The sequence below is a fragment of the Balaenoptera physalus genome (genome assembly GCF_965194825.1).
Source record: "Balaenoptera physalus genome assembly, chromosome: 12".
NCBI classification, from domain to species: Eukaryota; Metazoa; Chordata; class Mammalia; order Artiodactyla; family Balaenopteridae; genus Balaenoptera; species Balaenoptera physalus.
In genome coordinates this window covers 56353835-56373384 of record NC_138897.1, presented here as the reverse complement: position 1 = coordinate 56373384, position 19550 = coordinate 56353835, and the positions used below count along the sequence as shown (strand labels likewise).

The 19550-nt window shown below is 38.0% G+C and overlaps 1 protein-coding gene across 7 annotated transcripts in view; it reads left to right on the top strand.

The window, feature by feature from the left end:
• TTC39C (tetratricopeptide repeat domain 39C) overlaps nt 1-19550 on the top strand; it is a 109679-nt gene that overhangs the window by 41493 nt on the left and 48636 nt on the right. For all 7 annotated transcript variants that reach the window (XM_082417841.1, XM_082417845.1, XM_082417838.1 and 4 more), the window contains 3 exons: nt 12710-12758; nt 14136-14264; nt 16623-16737. In XM_082417841.1, coding sequence (XP_082273967.1) covers nt 12710-12758; nt 14136-14264; nt 16623-16737 — 293 coding nt within the window. The remainder of the gene's footprint in view (nt 1-12709; nt 12759-14135; nt 14265-16622; nt 16738-19550) is intronic.

The following is a 19550-nucleotide window of genomic DNA, read 5'->3' as shown; positions in this document are numbered from 1 at the left end:
GTTTCCCAAATCTCCCTCCACCCCAAGTCTAAGACGTACCCCTGAATCTGCCAGCTCTTCCTTTGCAGGATACCAGAGACGAGCCTAAAAAGTGAAGTCCTGTTTTTGCCACGCGATTGTAGAACCAGTCTGTATTTTAAATTACCACAGTGGCTTTGAGGGGTATCTTGCCATATGCAGGGGATGCATTCCTAATGTAGGGACATCCTAGAAATGCATCCATTGAAACGGTTGTGCATAGGAAGTTTCCATGGGACAGTTATCCATAGGAAGTCAGGTTCAAGGGCCCAGTTATTTTTTCAGTGGTGCGGAGAGGGGCTCATTAGTTGTATTAACCTGTAGATAACTACCACCTCAAGCTGTGGGGAGAGACAGACCACCTAGGCTCCTGCTGCTTCTGCCCCTATGTGGGGAGGAGTCCCAGAGTCTCAGCCTGCCCCCCAGAAGTCCCTACTGTAAGCTGATGGCTTCACTGCTTCCAGTGAGAGGCTTTCATGGCTTCTTGGCACCGGGCAGTGAATTACAAGGTCATTTTCTGATAAGATGCAAGACCACATCACAAGCAGTCCACGTAACAAAAGCAAGCAGCCACTGCAGTGGCTGTGAGTGCAAACATTGGTGAACATACCACTCCCTGGGGACTGGCGGCCCTTCCTGGCCTGGGGGTACCCCCAAGCTGAGTGGGGTGGCCCTGGGGCTGGCTGGTGGAGCACTAGAGACTCTCAAATCCCTAAGAAGGATGGGTACATGATAAACACAAGTCCGAACCCTGGATCTGTTCCAGACACTCATAAATCAAGTCATAAACTGGATGAGTGCCATGATCCGTGTTTTTAGAGACATGCTGTCCTTGAGATAAAGCGTCGCCCGAGGATCACACTTTGAATTGTGTCTGAAAAGTCAGAATAGAGCCTTTCTATGAAATTCACCACTGCTATCTTCTGATCAAGGAAACGAGCACGTTTATTTTTCTTAGTGAAAGCAGAGTCTTGAATGGGCTCAGGTTGATGACGATCTCATTTCTGGGAATTTTTTGGAACCTGTGGAGGAAGGTCCATCAGATGAAGTGTCATGACGTGTAGACTTCACAGGAGATGGGTGGTTGGTTTATTAGACAGATGTGGATTGGGCCAATTATCTGCTAGGTTCTGTCCTATGAGGTCAGGATAGTGGCACTTGGCAAAGGTGGGGTCCCAACCTTGGGGAGCTTTCATTTATTCAAACAAGTAAATGAATAATGAGATAAATATGAAACAGTAAGCACTCTGCAGAGACTTAAAATATAGAGCTGCAATAGAGAGTGGTTAAAGGCTTATTAATATATTCTTTTAAGAAACACAAGAGAAGGTGGAAGTCAAAGTTGGCAAGTAGCCCTTGTTAGATTTCATCAGATCCGATATTCGAGGAAGCCTCGTTCATCCATGAAAAGTATGGTGACAAAGGATGACTTTGAGTAAAAATCGACCGTCTACCCACTTTCTGTCACCATTTATTACTGCAGTGTTTCTAGCAGCCAAACTGGACTGTGTAGGCTCCATGAAGAGCTATGAGTGTTTCTCTTTGTAGCTCCAGTGCATAGCACAGTGCCTGCTGTATACTTCATCATCAGCAAATATATTTTGTATGGATGAACGAAACAATTTATTAGAGTTTTTCCTATAATACCATGTATAGAAGAGGTCACTTTTCATTTACTTTCTTTTAAACTGCAGAATGTTATCTGGTTATGACTTGGGTATATGATTTTCAAATTAAAGATCTGTTTTTTAAAAAAAGAAAAGTATAGTTTTCTACTGGATAACTTTGTTGATGGAAACAAAGAGCAGCCTGGAAAAACCCCCATTATTTCTCTGATAGTAAATTGTATTGCGTTTTTTGGGCCTGATTTCTTAATCACTCTCCTAATCATTTGACTTGGATAAACTTGACACTTCAGTCCTTCCCTGTGTAGGCTCAAAGGTGGCTGTGGGCTATGGGAAGCTGTTTTTTTTTTTTTTTTTTATAGATTTATTTATTTTATTTATTTTTGGCTGTGTTGGGTCTTCGTTGCTGCGCGCGGGCTTTCTCTAGTTGCGGCGAGTGGGGGCTACTCTTCGTTGCGGTGCATGGGCTTCTCATTGCGGTGGCTTCTTTTGTTGCGGAGCACGGGCTCTAGGCACGCGGGCTTCAGTAGTTGTGGCACGCGGGCTCAGTAGTTGTGGCTCGCGGGCTCTAGAGTGCAGGCTCAGTAGTTGTGGCGCACGGGCTTAGTTGTTCTGTGGCATGTGGGATCTTCCCGGACCAGGGCTCGAACCCATGCCCCCTGTGTTGGCAGGCAGATTCTTATCCACTGCGCCACCAGGGAAGTCCTGCGGGAAGCTGCTTTAAAATTGGAAATTTATCATGGAGAAGTAGAAGATGTGGAGCAGTGGGATGCATGGACCTGGGTACCTAACTCTTAGATCTGTTTGGGAGGATGATACTTGGTGAATGCTAAGTGAATAGATCCACTGGGATTCCTGTGGAAGTGATTCTTTCTAGAAAACACATACTGAATTTTATGTTCCAATTTGTAACAAGCTTCCAAAGGGAACATTCCACTGATGCTCTCCCATCATATATGTGACCTAGGGATGCTGTATGTAATACGTAAAAAAAGCATTTGTAGTACTTTTTAACTAAGATGCTTTCAGAATAATTAGATTTTCCTTTTGAAAAATATTCTTAACTATTGTAAATTATGTCAAGAAAACTCACTTCACGTTTTATTTTCCTTGGCTACCATCTGAGGGAGTAGGGAACTTTTCTTTCTACACTTATGGTCTGGAGTTTTCCTTCATCACTTCTGAGGACGCTTATCCTTTTCTGCACATGGCAGATGCTCTCTTTAACCATGTTTGTTGAATGCATGGTGCAAGAACGAGGTGCTGAGAACGTAGCTGTTCTCCCTTGCTTTCACGGTGTGAGGAGAGAGAAAACTTTCCGTCTCTTTAGTCGGTGAGTGAGAAGAATTTTATGCTCTTCAGCTCAGGGAGGCCAGACATCCCAGTCTGTATTATTGCTGCAACATCTTCAGATTAGGGTTGAAGCCTCCAAGTAGCTCACTGGGAGCGTTTCCCATTTCTGAGTAGTGTTTAAAAAAAAAAAAAAAAGTTAGATCAATATATTTGGAAAACAGAAGTCATTGCAGAAGAATCACGTTCATCTTACCTCTTGATAGCACAGTGTACTCAAAGTTAGAGAACTTGAAACACGGGACAGTGAAAATTGAGCCAATCGTTCAGGACCCACAAGTACAAATCAAGTGAGGTCTGCATTCAGGTGGTTGACATCCCCTGAAATTTAAACATTTCAAGGCTTAATCTAGGTAATAGTGACTTCATGTTTTAGATTTTAACTCTGGTTTTATTAAACTCCTTACTATAGAGCTTTTTATTTATTATTTTTCTTAGCAGTGTAGGGAGGAGTTAGCTAGGTAGAGGGAAGATTTCACTATTAAAAATGAAAAAACAATTTTTTTAATGAGATAATTAGTTCAAATAGCAAGAAAATGTGTGGTTCTTTTTGATGTCCTACTGGCTTCTCTTTTATTTTGAAAGGGATGCATTTAAAATCTTATTTACAAGGCTTATATAGGTAATATAAAAAGCAATGCCCAAATCATTTGCATTTGTTTTTGGAAAATAATCAGACTGTTTGGGGAGTAACCTCATATATTAAGTGTCTTTCTTTCCTTCTTTTGGGGCATTTCTCTATCAGCCTTGTGTTAATGGTGCTCTGAGCCACAGCGGGACACAGCTAGTCACTAAGTGAATAGCTCACTGCCACGTAAGCAGGCTTTGACTATTTTGCTATAGAGTCGCCCCATTATTCTGTTTGATTGGCTGGATGATATATTCTGTTGAGAAATTGTATCAAAGCAACAGCTGAATCACAGGGAGTATTTAGAACAAGTAAATTGACTTAAATGATGCACTTTTCTCTCTAAAAGATGTCTGAATATAGAGAGAATGTCTGTGGTGACATTATTGAGGCAGAGATGATGATTAGTAGTGCAGCTTCAGTCGTGACTTTATTCCGCCATGTACACACATTTATCATTGACAAAATCACCTTTAATCTTATTGCCCCTCAAAACAAATATCCATTTTTTTATTGTCTATACATATTGGAACAGAGTGTACACAGAGCTTTTGTTTTCATATTAAATTCTGTCAGGGATTTTTCTAGGTTATAATATTCCATCTGTTATTTTTATGAGTCATTTATTTCTATTGTAGACTTCTTTCCATTTTCAAAAAATTTTCCATTGTAGAATATACATAACAAAGTTTACTATCTTAACCATTGTTAGGAGCACAGTTGAGTGTGTAGTACATTCACAGTTGGTGTGCATCCCATACCTCTTTGCAGCTTGCAGAACTGAAACTTTATATCCCTTAAACAACAGCTCATTCTCTCCTCCCCTGCAGGCCCTGGCAGCCACCCTACTTCCTGTCTCTAAATTCGATTGCTCTAGGTACCTCCTGTGGAATCATACAGTACTTTTCGTTTTGTAAGTGGCTTATTTCGCTTAGCATAATGTCCTCAAGGTTCATTCATGTTGCAGCATGTGTCAGAATTTCCTTCCTTTTTAAGGCCGAATAATATTTCATTGTATATATACACCACGTTTTGTTTATCCGTTTATCCATCAATGGACACTCGGGTTGCTTCCACCTTTTGGTTATTATGAATAATGCTGCTAGAATATGGGTATACAAAAATCTGTTTGAGTTCCTCGTTTCAGTTCTTTTGGGTATATACCCATAAGTGGAATTACTGGGTCATATGGTAATTCTATTTCTAATTTTTTGGTGGAGCCATTATACTGATTTCCATAGTGGCTGCATCATTTTACATTCCCACTAACAGTGCACAGTGATTCTAATGTCTCCATATCCTTGCCAACACTTGTGTATTTTCTGCTATTTTGATAGTATCTATTCTAATGGGTGTGATGTGGCATCTCGTGGCTTTGATTGGCATTTCCCTAATGATTAGTGATGTTAAGCATCTTTTCATGTGCTTATTCGCTCTTGTAAATCATCTTTGGAGAAATATCTGTTCATGTCCTTTACCCACTTTTTAATTGGGTTGTTTGCTTTTTTTGTTGAGTTATAGGAGTTCTTTATATAATCTGGACATTAACTCTTTTCAGGTGTGATTTGCAAATATTTTCTGCCATTCCATAGGTTGCCTTTTCACTTTGTTGATTATGTCTCTTTCACAGAAATGTTTTATTTTAATGTAGTCCAACTTACCTATTTTTACTTTTGTTGCCTGTGCTTTGGTGTCATAGCAAAGAAATCATTGCCAAATCCAATGTCATGAAGCTTTTCCTCTATGTAGACAGTTGTTTTTTTTAAACCCAGGTTTTCCTTATTCTGGATAATGGTGCAATGAATGGCTTCATGGACTTAGCTTTTTTCTTCTGTTAACATTATTTTACTTTACTTTTAGAAAGAAAAGTGAAATACTGAATCAGTTTAGTCTCCTTAAAGCCCATATTTGGAAATATTAGACAGAGCAGAGGATATCACTTGTCCTGTTAGCAAAAGTTGTTTCTGAAGGAATGGTGTGAGGCTTCTGGAGAAGCATTTAATGATGCCTTGATTGGTGATTGTACGAAGTTGACCCCCGTGATCCTCTGGGACCGTGATTTTTAAAACAGCATGGGTCACAGAAAAGGCACAGGCCTTTTAAGAGCAGTTAGCGTAGGGGGTGTGAATTTAGGTGACTGTTTCTTCCGTCCTCAGGTTTGAGATCTCAGGGCTGCAATGAGATGAGGTGACTACCATGGACTGATTCGGGTCACATGGCCCCGGATTTCCTTGGTAATATATGAAGTCCAGCCTCCCCACACATTTGAAGGGGAGAAAAGTCAACATTACGTGAATATAGAACATTTTCAGAAAAATGGAAAATGCCACTATGTTTGGGGTTAAAATTACATTTGAAGAAACATATTTGGTTAGGGACTGTCTTCTTATAATTATGCCCATTTATTTAATGGAAAAATATTCCTTTGAGAATCAAATGTGTACATTCCCTCCCACAGTGTTTTAAGAAACAAAATCTTCATCAGTCCAATTTTTAATCTGCTGGAGAAGCTTTGTTTTTTAAAATTTCCATGGCAATGTTCATAAATTTAGAAAAAGACCATCCGTTGCTTCTTTGTATTTTCAAATTTTCCTACCTTTGGGAGAGTCTTCATACAGAGAGAAAATTTTAAGCCATTTCATTACTGGTGGTTCATTTTCAAAAAGCAGACTAGGGCAGTGACCATTAAAGTCCTTCTCATCAAAGGATTTCAAAAGACATCACCTTTGGGGAGCATTTTTATGTTTGTTTTTTAACTTTTTATTTTGAAAAATAGCCTACATCTTCTGAAGTATATAAAATAGTTTAGTCAATTACCATGTTCCAGTCAGCCAGCCTTAATCATTATCAAGTCATGGGAAATCATGTTTTATCTATACTTCTGGTCACTTTTAATTCTCCTATCTCGAATTATTTTTGAAACAAAGCTCAGTCATTATTTTATCTATAAATGCTATCATATACACCTCTAAAAAAAATAGTCCTTAAAATGTAGTATAATACCACTTCTATACCTAAAAAATTAATACTAATTCACTAATATAATCAAATACCCATCAATGATCATTTATCTGATTTAATTTTTCTTTTTAATTTTTTCTTTTTCATAAGGAAAAACTTTCCATATAAGAATGTATACATATGTAAATATCACAGTGTAACTACTTACATCCAGATAAAGGATATTTCCAACATTCCAGCATCCTTCCTTGGGCTCCCAGTATCCCCCCAATGGTACCAGTGTTCTGAACTCTGTCATCATTAGAGGTCAGAATAGTGGTTTTGAGCTTCATATAAATGGAATCATTCAGTATATACTCTTTTGTGTCTGGCTTCCTTCACTCAACATTACATCTATGAGATTAATTCATGTTTTTGCATTTAGCAGTAGTTCTTTTTCATAGCTATGAACTATTCCACTGAATGAATATGCTGCAATTATTTGATCTGTTCTCCTGTTGATGGACATTTGAATTGTTTCCAGTTTGAGGCTACTAAGGATAAGACTATTAAAAACCATGCATGTCTTTTAGGGGCATAATAATTCAATTCTGTTGTACATATGTACTTAGGAGTGAAGTTACTAAATCATCGATAAGCATGTGCTCAGTAGATCAGGCATGTGGGTGAGTTTTAGTAGAGCAGGCTCACAGCCTTAATAGATACTGCTAAGCAGCGTTTGAGACTCCAGTTACTCCACATCCTCGTTACCACTTGGTATTATCAATCCTTATAACTATGGCCAGTCTGATAAGCATATAGTGGTATCTCATTTTGGTTTTAGTTTGTATTTCCCTGATAATGAGTGCTTTTCAGCACTTCTTAATATGCTTATTAACTTTTGGATATCCTCTCTTGTGAAGTGCCTATTAAGACTGCCCTTTTTTTTTTTTTTTTTTTTTTACTGGGTTGCCAGTCATTTTGTACTGATTTATGGGTGTTCTTTATGTATGTATTCTCAAGATGAGCTCTTTGTTTGATATGTGTATTTGCCTTTTTCAGTCTCTTATGAGTGACCAGAAATGCTTAATTTTAATTGTTTTGATATTGGGTAATGTAGGTCTCCAGCTTTGTTGATCTTCTTTAAATTTGATTTGGCCATTCTAAGTATTTTGCTTTTCCATGTAGATTTTAGAATCAACCTGTCAACACAGACGCGCGCACACACACACACACACACACACACACACACACACACACACACACACACACACGGATTTTGCTTGAGACAGCTTTGTTGGTCTTCTTTAAATTTGACTTGGCCTTTCTAAGTATTTTGCTTTTCCATGTAGATTTTAGAATCAACCTTTCGAAACACACACACACACACACACACACACACACACACACACACACACACACACACACACACACACACACACACACACACACACACACACACACACACACACACACACACACACACACACACACACACACACACACACACACACACACCCCCCCCCCCCCCCCCGGGATTTTGTTTGAGATTGCATTGGAGCTACAGTTCAGTTTAAGAGAAGATAATATCTCAGCAGTAATGAGTCTTCCAATCCATAAGAATTGTATATCTCGTTATTTAGGCTACTGGTTCACAACCAGGGTTGATTTTGCCCCAGTAGGACGTTTGGCAGTGTCTGGAGACATTTTGGTTGTCACACCTTGGGGGGTGGGCGGAGGCAGTGGCTTGTGCTCCTGTCATCATGTAGGTAGAGGACAGAAATGCTACTCAACATCCTACAGTGCACAGTGCAGCCCGCCCCCCGCACCCAACAAAATTATCTGGCCCCAAATGTTAAGGATGCCACTGTTGCAAAATGCTGATTTAGGGTTTTCATTTTCCTTAGTAATGTCTTGAGTTTTCAGTGAAGTAGTGTTGCACATTTTTGTTAGAGTTATCCTTAGCTATTAATATTTTCATGCTATTGTGCATGATAATTTTTTAAGTTTCATTTTCTAATTGTTGCTAGTGTATGTGTATATATGTGTTTATGTATATGTGTGTGGATACATGCAGGATATTTGTTGTTTTATGTCTCTTATGTCCCAGTTGTTTTATATTTTACAAGTTCCCTTTCAGTCTCTTTTTTCACCCTTACATTTTTTTAATTGTTGTTGAAGAAACTAGCATCTTTGTCCTGTAGAATCTCCCACAGCTTGGATTTTGCTGATGGTATCGGTTTAATATTGCCCCTGTCTTTATGATCACTGTCTGTATCCATTAATTGATTAGGAGCAGCTACAAAATGAGATACTCTGATTCTATCATTTGCTTTTCATTTATTAGCCCAGGACATTTTTGTAAAGAGACCCACCCCACATCTGATTGGTTACTCTGAGTTTATAGAGAAAAGGTGTGGTAAATGCTATTCTTTCCCCTTTTTAACAGTTTTCAAAATAATGAATTGGTTCTCTAGGATCCTCCATAGGCAACCAGTGAGTTGTTGAGTTGTTTTTTAACTAAAAAGTATCATTATGAATTTACGGTTTTAAATTATTTGATATTGCAATCCATTGCTATTTTTACCTGATTGGTGATCAAATTGTTAACATCTTTGGCTTGAACCTCTTCAAGAGCCTAATGTAGTTTTTAAACTTCCTTGCTTTCTGTTATAACACAATATTCAAGGCTGTTGAACATTTCTTGCCCCTGAGCTTGAGTCAGCCATCTCTTTGTGGATCTTTTACTTAATGTATTTAGAGAGGGTGCCGGACCATGCTGAATACTACTGGGTGGTCATTGTTTCTAGGCTTTGAATTAACTTTATCCTTTTTCCTGTGCACAAAATCCTTGGTTTCAAAAAACACCAACGTACTTATGCATTGTTTTATCACAAACTACATACCCAACAGCTGTAGAATAATGGTACCAACTTGACTGGTAAAAATATGATTACTGAAAACAAAAGCTTTGTTTTGCAATCTTTTGGGGTCTGTTTTTAAGGGTATTTCATAATAGGGATGTGCTGTCAGATTACTGTATTTTAAAGTCGTTTGGAATACTTCTACTCTGTGTGGTTATTTTACCAATTGGGTTTGCATTTAGGTACATTTAATTCACTTTACATTTGAATTTTTAGGGATTGCATTATTAAAATTTGATATTATGACATATACAATATTTACATGGATCCAAAGTCAAATCTCCAAAACAAGAGGTATATACAAAGAAGGTTCGTTTCTATCCTTGTTTCTTCTTCCCTATCCCTCCCTCACTTTGTAAGTATCCGTTAAAAAACATGTTTATGGGTTAACTTACCAGTTTTTTTTTTTCAGTATTGCGCGTATGTATATGGATTTAGATCCTCCCTTCTTTTAAATAAGTGAGGTTTTCACGAGGTGGCCTATTTCACTTGCCCCCCACCTCCTTTATGTAACTTCTGGTATTTAGAAAGGTTTGTCTTTTGGTTTTAATGCTTTACCTTTATACTCAACCTTTACCTGATACCTCGCTCCCCGCCTCCACCCTTGTGCTGGTCATTGGTTCCCAGTGTGAGCCTCTTCCTTCTCCGCCCCCCGCATCGGTGTTGAAGTAATGATCCCCCCAGCATCAGTGTTGAAGTAATGATCCTTGTACTCTTTGGAAACCTTCCCAAATCTCCAAATTGAATACGTTTTATGTGGAAACACATGTGTGGGCCACAATTGATTTAGAAGAGATAAGTTAATGTAGGATCACCTGGGTCATGTTGAGTTAAAAAAATAAAATAAAATCAGGTGAAGGAAACAAGTGAACCTTGTTAGATGAAGCTCTTACAGCACCAGGTAACGTTGCAGCACGAGGATTCCTGCTTCTCCGTCAGTTCATTATCGAGTGGCTAATGCACCCAGGTGCCCTGGGGTTTATGGAGACAGTACCTCAAGGAGGGAAAAATGTTTCTCTGGGGCCGATTTATCACTTAAATGAGAAGATAGTATGTGAAGTACTAAGGGCTAGGCTAGGGCACCAGGAATCATTAATAGCCTGGGCTCTCAGAAACCTAATTTTAGTCCAGAACAAGAAGCAAGTGTAGCAGCACTAGGCCCTCGATTCAGCGTCTTTTCATTTCTCAAATGGCTAATGGCTAAGCGGGCGAAGACGGGGAAGCTGGGCTGCTCAGCTCTTGATTGAAACGTTCCTGAAAGGCAGAGCTCTTTCATTCCTTCACTGATTCATGTTTGTTGGATGCCTGCTGTGTGTAAGGCATAATGGTGAGGGAGAAGAGGCAGAAGAGAGCATTCTAGAGGGGACCCTCATACACAAACCAGGTTATAATGTAGCGGGTGGAAGCCTGTAATGGCGCGTCCGGGGAGAGCCCCGGAGTGGAGAATTGACCGTCTGATCAGGTGCAGACTTGGGAGGATGGAGCCTGGGCCGCGTGCTTGGGGAGGTGCTGCTGGAGCTGGTTCATGGGTGTGAGCGCTGGTGCGGGATTCTTCACCCGTCACGACACCTTCCTAATTCTTGGAGGTTTAATACCCTATGCAGTGGGGGTAAACAAGCTCTTCTTCACTGTAGAATTTGAGTAGGTACCAAGCAGATGGAAAAAAATTGTAGCAGAGGGTTAACATTCCAAATCATTTGAGTTCCTGATCCCCGCCCCTGCCCCCAACATAACCCCCACCATCCAAGAGGAAAACGGATGTGCATTCCACTTGACCCTGCAGTGCTACCTCTAGTAGTTTATCCCAAGAATACATTTGGACTCCCTGCAGATTACATGTACAAAGATGTTCCTCTGAGCGTGTGGTATATGTGTGTACGTACGTATGCATATATCCATCTAAATGTGCACACTCTTCTTCCCATACACACCTCCACCAAATACACACATGGTCACCTTGGACTTAAACTAAATCTCCAGTAGGGGATTGACGAAATACATTGTTCTTGGCTTTTTTTTTTTTTTATAATGACCATATATTATTTACATAATAACAAAAGCAGTACAATTATTTTTAAGAAGGCAGTTACAACTTGCTTTCTCCTTTAGCGCCATCCACAGAGATTTGGAATTTTGTACTGGTTGTGAATTTGAAGCAGAATGTTTATATTTTCATATTCTTTGAATTAGTATTAGTTTGACTTGGCTTCATATTTTTGGTTTACATATAAAATTGGATAATGACTGTGTATTACAGCAGGGTGATGACTGACTCTAGGGAGGTATTCTTAAAGTTCTTTGGATGGGATAAGTGAGTTTGCCAGGTCTGGCTTAGTGGTAAAACCCTTTGATCTACTCTGAAAATAATACTTAATTTATGTGTGGAAAGTTTTGAACACGTTTTGCATTTTAAAAATGAATATTAATATCATGATGTCACTTGTATGTGGAATCTAAAAAACGATACAAATGAACTTATTTGCAAAAGAGAAATACTCACAGACATAGAAAACAAATTTATGGCTACCAAATGGGGAAGGGGGGGGGGAGGGATAAATGAGGAATTTGTGATTAACAGATACATACTACTACATATAAAATAGATAACAAGGACTTGTATAGCACAGGGAACTATATTCAATATCTTGTAATAACCTATACTGGAAAAGAATCTGAAAAAGAATATACGTAGAAGTGAATCACTTTGCTGTACACCTGAAACATTGTAAATCAACTATACTTCAATTTTTAAAATTTATAAAAATTAAAAAAAAATGAATATTGGACTTCCCTGGCGGTCCAGTGGTTAAGACTCTGCGCTTCCACTGCCCGGGCTGTGGGTTCAATCCCTGGTTGGGGAACTAAGATCCCACATGTGGCACAGCCAAAAATAATAAATAAAATTTAAAAAAAATGAATATTAATCATCTTCCTTTAGCCACATGTTTTCAGATGTTGGATTGGTTTATTAAAGCAATGTCAATTATAATGTGACTTTCTTGTTCTCCTTGCTTTGAAGAATCAGGTGCGGGGGAGATTCTATCCTGGTGGACAGACCTGTGAACTTCTTGCCTCTTTTACTTTTTTCTTAGGGTAATTTAATTGGCTTGAAGACCTTAACGACTTCTGTCCAATTATTTGGAATATATAGTGATCCTGATATGTCAAATGTTTTTAAAATAAAATTTCACAATAAAAATAATTTTATTTTGTTTTCTTAACAGAAATCGTAGCCCATTAATGAGTTTTGGAGCCAGCTTTGTCAGTTTCTTGGTAAGTTGATGTGGGAAGAGGTTTTGGTGGGAGGGAAACAAATATGTAATGTATGTCTTTTAGGGGTTACCTGCTGTACAGATACACTATTGTAGAAGATCTTTTACAGTTTAAGACTGGAATAAAATTTTTGCCTATTAACCAACACTTATGAGATACCCTTCCCTAATTTTAAAAATTAAATGCTTATATCTTCTAGAGCATTATATTTTTTCCAACCAAAATCCTTTTTAAAATAAAAATATAATTGAAAGACCTTTCCAAAAATTAAAACTGTATTAGAGTTGAAAAGAAAAAAAAAGTCAGACTTTGGATAATAAAGGTTTGCTTTAAAATTATTGAATAAATGTGGACTGGAAGACAAGTTAAATTAGCAGATTTAAAGTTTATCGGTTACTTTTGCATTTTTGAATATTAATATTTAGGAATTGAGAGAATAGGTTGCAGTTAGGTTTTAAAATAAATTGGGCCATGTAGAAAATTGGATGCTTTTAATTATGTCCTTCCAAGAACCTGGTGTCCTGTCTCTGCCCTTGTAGCCCGTTCATCTCAGAAACCTCAGTTCTTCTGGGAGAAAGTAGCAGGTTTTCTGCAGAGAAGGGATCTTTTTTTTTTTTTTTTAACATCTTTATTGGAGTATAATTGCTTTACAGTGGTGTGTTAGTTTCTGCTTTATAACAAAGTGAATCAGCTATACGTATACATATATCCCCGTATCCCCTCCCTCTTGCATCTCCCTCCCACCCTCCCTATCCCACTCCTCTAGGTGGTCACAAAGCAAGGGATCATTTCTACCAGTCAAATGTGACCTGAAAAAATCTACCAGGATCAGGTGCTTGGAAACAAGCTGTCAGTGGAATTTTTCACTGGGGACAATAAAAAATGGGTTCCTTACAAGTGAGCCCATTGGAATTGCTGTCCCTGAAAAGATTGATAATTTTCAAAGTAGTACCTACTAGCTGATGTTTCATTAGCGTTTTGTGCTGTCCTTGATGAACCCAGGGATCCATGCGTGGGTAGAAAGTGCTTTCAGTGAGGCTGTGTTCTAAAAACTGAATTAAGTGGACCAGTCAGAAATTGTATAATTTTTTTTGTTACTGTGTTTAATAACAAGAAAATGTAGAACAGTAATTGCAAGGACATTTGTTACCATACATTTTTTCATGCTGGTGTAATAGAGGTATGTTCTTATTTCATATTGAGATTATAGGTTTTTTTTTTTTTAATGAATAGGGTATGCTGTAACATTCTGATTCTTTTACTGGCAATAAATCATTTAGATCGTTTTTCCCCCTAGTTTGGAGTTGTGTTGTAATAAATTGGCCTAAATTTTCAGACACTTACTGATTCATTCTTTCCTTATTTCTTTCTTGGAAGAATGCCATGATGACATTTGAGGAAGAAAAAATGCAGTTGGCATGTGATGACTTAAAAACCACAGAAAAGCTGTGTGAAAGTGAAGAGATTGGAGTAATTGAAACAATCAAGAATAAAATTAAGAAGAATGTAAGTACTATGTCTTTAAGTTATGAACTATGTGCTGCTTACTTAGAACATTGTTTATTTACTTGGTTTTTGGTGTTTAGAACATGGCTAAAGCACTAAATGTTTCTTACAGCTTTTGATTATGTAAAGCATGTTTCTTAAAGCAATAGAAACCCCTTTAATCATTAGAGCTTTTCAGTGCATGTTCTTTTGGTATCTTAAAATTATCTTCTTCCACAGTGGACCATGCTGCAAGGGCTTTTGTAGGCTTTCATGTATGTATTTCAGATATGTTGCATTGGCATAACTCAGGAATTTAGCTGTTACCTCCTTTTAAAGCCCAGGGCTCCCCAGCCTTTGGTTATAAATAAAGTCACAATGATATCATAATCCACTTTGCCTGATTTTTCTTTCACCTTTCAGTGCAAAAGTTCTAGACTTTGAGAGGCATCCTCCGATCTCTGATGTTTCTGGAGCACCCAGGGGAGTCACATGTGTCACTTGTTTAGTTGACAAACCAGTCTGTCGGTTACAGTCAGCAGAAGCCACCTGTCATTTCTGCTCCTATATGTCACTCCAGGTGGCTTCACCTCTGCTCTTGCTTATGACGTCCGCCATAAGGAAGCCACTGATGGGCCCAGAGTACTGTCTCCTGACACTCCAGGAGAGAACACCACAGTTCTCCTTGATTTCTCGTTTCTCCAAACTGTACATCAGTCAGTGACCAAGTCCTGTTGACTCTTTGTTAAATACGTCTTGAATTCATCTACTTTCCCTGTCAATGCCCTGGGCCAGCCACTATCTCCACTTGCCTAAGACAAACCCTCACTGGCGTTTCTGCCTCCAGTCTCACTGTTCTGTAATTCTTCTCCAAAATACAGTCACTAAGATGTATTATACATCGCTGATGTATAATATAAATATATATTTAATATTATATATTATAAATATAAATATAATATAAATATAAATCAGCAAATTATACATCGCTGATTTCATTTTCAGTGTCCCCGCCCCCTACCACTGCCATTGCACTAAAATCCAAACTCCTTAATGTGGCTCACTTGTCACTGACTTCTCCTCTGCCTGGAACATTCATCTGCCTCTTGACCTGGTTCATATCCATTCTTTAGTTCTTCCTAGATGTCATTTTCTCCAGAGACTCTTGTCTGAGCCCCCAAGCCTGTTAGTGTGTCTCCTACAGGTTCCCATAGTTCCTTGTACTTCATCCTTCAGAGCATTTTCTGCATTACGTGGTCGTCAGCGTTCCCTCATTAGACTGTAAGCTAATTTACATGTCTGTGCTCAGTATCTAGTACCAGGCCCAGCACATACGTTAATAATCAACATTTGTAATGGGTCCTTGCTTAAAAAGCATTTTCACATACAGTATCTCATTAGCCCTTCCAACAGCCTTGCAGAGTAGATGTTATTACAAGCAGAGAAAACAGAAGCATCAATAGATTGACATTTGCTTAAGCAAACAGGGTAATGGGTGCTGGAACTAGATCAGGAACAAGATTGACCATGGTGAATTCTGCTAATCTAGAAAAAAGAGAAGCCAGCCATTTTGTCATGTATATTATGTATACTTTTGTCATATTTGGAAAAATCGTATCATTTCTTATATCACTGTGAAAGCATATGGAAACTAGCCTATTTTGTTCAAGTTTAAGAATGCACTGTTCTATTTCAGAGCGAATTTTCTTCATTTAGCATTCTTTACGATGAAAACCAAAATCTTATTAAAAAGTAGGGTTTTTTGGTTTTACTTTTTCATATTTTATAGAGGTAGTCACCTTTAGAGATTATGACTTAAATTTCAAGTTCAATTTGTGATTCATTCAAAGATAATTTTTAATTCCAGGGTGTTTTCTCCTTAACTAACATGTAATCAGTTTCCAACCCTCACATCTCGGTTGCGTGCACCAAAGGAATGAACCCTAATACTATCGGTCCTTCCTGAAGGCAGATGGCTGCAAAGTGGCATTTCAGGTTGTTTACCTGGGGCAATGTTTTGTACCTTCAGTGATTTTTTTATTTTGGATAAGTAAGAACTTATGTTGTTTTCAGAAAGGTAAAACTCTGAAGTTGTGTGTGGGCTTTCATGTTTCCCATGAACTCAGTTTCTGTCATTTAGAGTATTTGTCTTTGAGTTACAAGCCTCTTCATCAATGTATTGTTAACAAAATAAAGCTGGACTTAATGGGGGAGGATAGAACTACCAGGCTCAGAGTGTAAATTTGGTCTTGGATTTCAGCAACTGCTGTTTCACACTCCCTGCATGAAATTATTTTGCACAATAAAGTAATAGTTGTTTGGAAGGAATATTGTTCTTGGGTGTGATTTATCGGTGTGTACTTTCTTCCCACCAAACAGGTCGATGTCAGAAAATCCACCCCTTCTATGGTTGATCGGCTTCAGAGGCAGATAATCATAGCTGACTGTCAAGTTTACTTGGCTGTGCTCTCATTTGTAAAGCAAGAATTGTCAGGTATGCAGAAGCATTGTTTTTAATGGCTTTTGCTATTCAGTGGACACAATTGGTAATACCTTTTATTAATTAATTAATTAATTTATTTATTTATTAAGAACACCTCGTATTTCCGTCTTTGAAAACATGTGGCATCTCTTTGGGGCGTGATCCTGATTTATTACTTGAGAAATTGAAACCGCATGTGCTTAATGTGGGTTTAGTAGAGACGTTTTAATTCCAAAATCTGTTTCGTCCTCTTGTATCCAGATAGTCTGTCATACTTAGAGATATTACCAGTGCCTTAGACAGATTGATAGATTGATGGGTTTTTTTTTTCTTCTTTATGGGAATCAAGTTGTGATAATAACCCTTTAAAGTGAAATATAACCAGTTTAAGTTACTCAGAAAATTGTTATTGAAGGCCTGAGTGCGTACTAGAGACTTCCTAACATACTTGAATGACCTACATTTTAACAACCCTTAATGAGGAATATAAACTGATTTCTTACTTAGTTTGCCCAAGACAAATGTTTTCCAGGATTTTGTAGCTTTAATATCTTGAGTGGCATAGACTGGAATTGAGGTTCTCAGAGCTTGCTGTAAGATTAACTTTGACACTAATTCTTCCTTTAATGTGGTTTTATGTCTCTGATGCTGATGGCAGAAACCTGCCTCTTTGGTAGATAGGATTTACTTGAAAGAGTGAAAATTCAAAAAAGAAATTGACTAAAATTCACAATGAGAAAAGCATTTTCTTCCAAACCTGAGATGAAAAAGGGTATGTTGCCGCTAAGTGATAACATACACTCTTCTTTCTGGATTACCGGCAGCCAATTTTCCTGTCCCTTTTCTTTCTTTCTTGTCTCTCTCTGTCTCCATCTCATACTTGAGGCTGCTTTGTTTCTTCTCTTTGGCTCAAGTCAGAAGTAGAATTAACTTTTATTGTGACCTCCAAAATGTGGGCTTCCTAGTAATTATCTTCTTTTAAAATGTGTTTTATGGTTGTACTATGGCCTTTTCCTTTTGATCCAATTTTTTTTTTCTCTTTAAGTCTCATCTCAGGACTCTCCCAATAACTATCTTACTTATATGGTTGAGGGCTCAAAGCTCATGTGAATTTTCTATAACACAGTGATGTAAAATCCCCCATTTGGAGTGGCACGCTCACGTATATGTAAAAGAGCAACGGGAGGAGCTGGACCTCTTTGGTCAAGACGGGAGCTCTGGTGTTTTCTGTGATCTTGGACTACTTTCTCCTGAGGCTCAAGGACTTTTCTAAGGACCTCATTTTAGCCATTAAGAAAATATCTGTTGAGAGAAAAGGATAAATCAAATGTAGTAAAATGTTTGGGGAATCAGGGTAAAGGATGTCAGGGAAACTTTATATTAATCTGTCCTTCACATGTTCATTCATGGGTCCATTCAACAAATAATGATAGAGCACATACAATGCTAAGCACTGTGTTCCATGAGCAAACCCAGGCCATGGTCCCTGCCCTCATGAAATTCAGAATCATCAGTTAGTACTATTTATTTTTAAAATTACTCTGATTGTAAAATTACTAAATAATTGCTTTAGAAAATTTGGAAAATATAAAATAGTGAAAAAGCAAGTCATTTCTAATCTCACTACTTGGAGAAAATCACTCTTTATTGCAAATGTTCTGTTTTTATCTTTATCTTTCTTTAAAAAATTGAATCTGTGGTGTTTTGTATCCTAATTTTCCCTTTTAGATTATAATTCACATATTTTTCCTATAGCTCAGAGTTTCAAAATATAATTTTAAAAGCATTAGTTTATCATGTGAAGGTGCCATAATTTATTTAACCAGTTTCTCTTGGACATTCCCATGTTCTTTGCTTTGTTTTTTGTTGTTGTTTTAGTGAAGCTGAACTTAATTTTATATTTTACCCATAAACTGTGTTTCCTTCACAAATTACCTTCGTGACCTTTTCCTATTCTCCTAAAAAGTTGATATTAATCAGCTATTTAATCCTGTTTATCATAGATTTTTTTGTGTTTTGTTTTCTTTATTAATTTTTATTGGAGTATATTTGCTTTACATATCATAGATTTTTAACAGCACTCTTGGTTCTTCCTGATGTCGTATAATTTATTGAATGTAATATGGATAGTGAAAGGAAATTGACAGACATGAGAACCTCAGGTTCTAATAAACACATGTAGTGGTCATTTGCTTTATGAATAGCTCAGTATTTGTCTCAAACAAACAGAAATAACTAAAAATGTGCTTCATTTGCCTTTCAGAAACCCTCTAGGTTATAAAACTATGAAAAATTTACTCTTTGTTGGGATCCGTTTCTTAAACTTTGTTGATGGATAATTGTTTTGGAACAACCCCTCCTTGGAGATGTTTGTTGTAGGTGGTCCTCCCCCACCCCTTGATCAGGTGGCCCAGAAGTGGGTGTGGGTACACACTCACCTGAGCTCCAGGTAGGAGTGAGTCTGTGTGAATTTGTTAGTGCTTCTGACTTTCGAAAGAGCTCCTGTACTTTGTCTCATTTGAATTTCCTTATAGTGAATTACCCCATCCTCTCTCTCTATTTTCCTATACTATTTTTTTAAAGATTTATTTATTACTTATTTATTTTATTTATTTATTTTTGGCTGCGTTGGGTCTTAGTTGCGGCACACGGGATCTTTTTGGTTGAGGCATGCGGGATCTTTCACTGTGGCGCTTGGGCTCTTTGTTGCGATGTGTGGGCTTCTCTCTAGTTGCGGCATGCGGGTTTTTTGTTCCTCTTCTCTTCTCTAGTTGTGGTGCATAGGCTCCAGGGTGGGTGGGCTCAGTAGATGTGGTGCGCGGGCT